At 39.4% G+C, this 485-nt stretch overlaps 1 protein-coding gene across 1 annotated transcript in view; it reads left to right on the top strand.

The window, feature by feature from the left end:
• Window positions 1–272: 272 nt before the first annotated feature.
• CFAP43 (cilia and flagella associated protein 43) overlaps window positions 273–485 on the top strand; it is a 94,956-nt gene continuing 94,743 nt past the window's right edge. Inside the window, exon 1 of the mRNA XM_012661640.1 lies at window positions 273–280. Coding sequence (XP_012517094.1) covers window positions 273–280 — 8 coding nt within the window. The remainder of the gene's footprint in view (window positions 281–485) is intronic.

Raw genomic sequence — 485 nt, 5'->3', positions numbered from 1 at the left:
GTGTAGAAGCTCCACCCAATCCCTGCCTTCATCTTCACGTGGCATTCTCCTGTGCTCATGTCTTCACCCACATTTCTCCTTTGTATAAGGATATCAGTCATACCGGGTTAGGGTCACTCTCCAGCACGATCTCATCTTAATTTAACTAATTATACCTGCAACAACCCTGTTTCCACATAGAGTCACATTCTGAGGTACTGGGGGTTACGACATCAATGTGTGAATTTTGAGGCGACACAAATCTATAACAACCTCGTATTAACTGTGCGAACATGGGCAAGTCTCTAGCCTCTGTGGGTTTCAGTTCCCTCGTCTGTAAAATAGGGTGAAAACTTAATGCCTCCCTTAGAGAGTTTGAGGAAGGATTAAATTAGTTAATATATAGAAAGCACTTAGAACAGTGTTTGGCATAGAATAAGTGTTAAATAATGTTTGTTATTATTGCATATTTCTATTTAACTTAGTAAATAAGCAAGAAGTGCATA

Source organism: Propithecus coquereli, unplaced genomic scaffold (assembly GCF_000956105.1).
Source record: "Propithecus coquereli isolate 6110/MARCELLA unplaced genomic scaffold, Pcoq_1.0 Scaffold73, whole genome shotgun sequence".
Lineage (NCBI taxonomy): Eukaryota > Metazoa > Chordata > Mammalia > Primates > Indriidae > Propithecus > Propithecus coquereli.
Note: the sequence above shows the minus strand (reverse complement) of the source record. Positions and strands in the feature narration are given on the sequence as shown.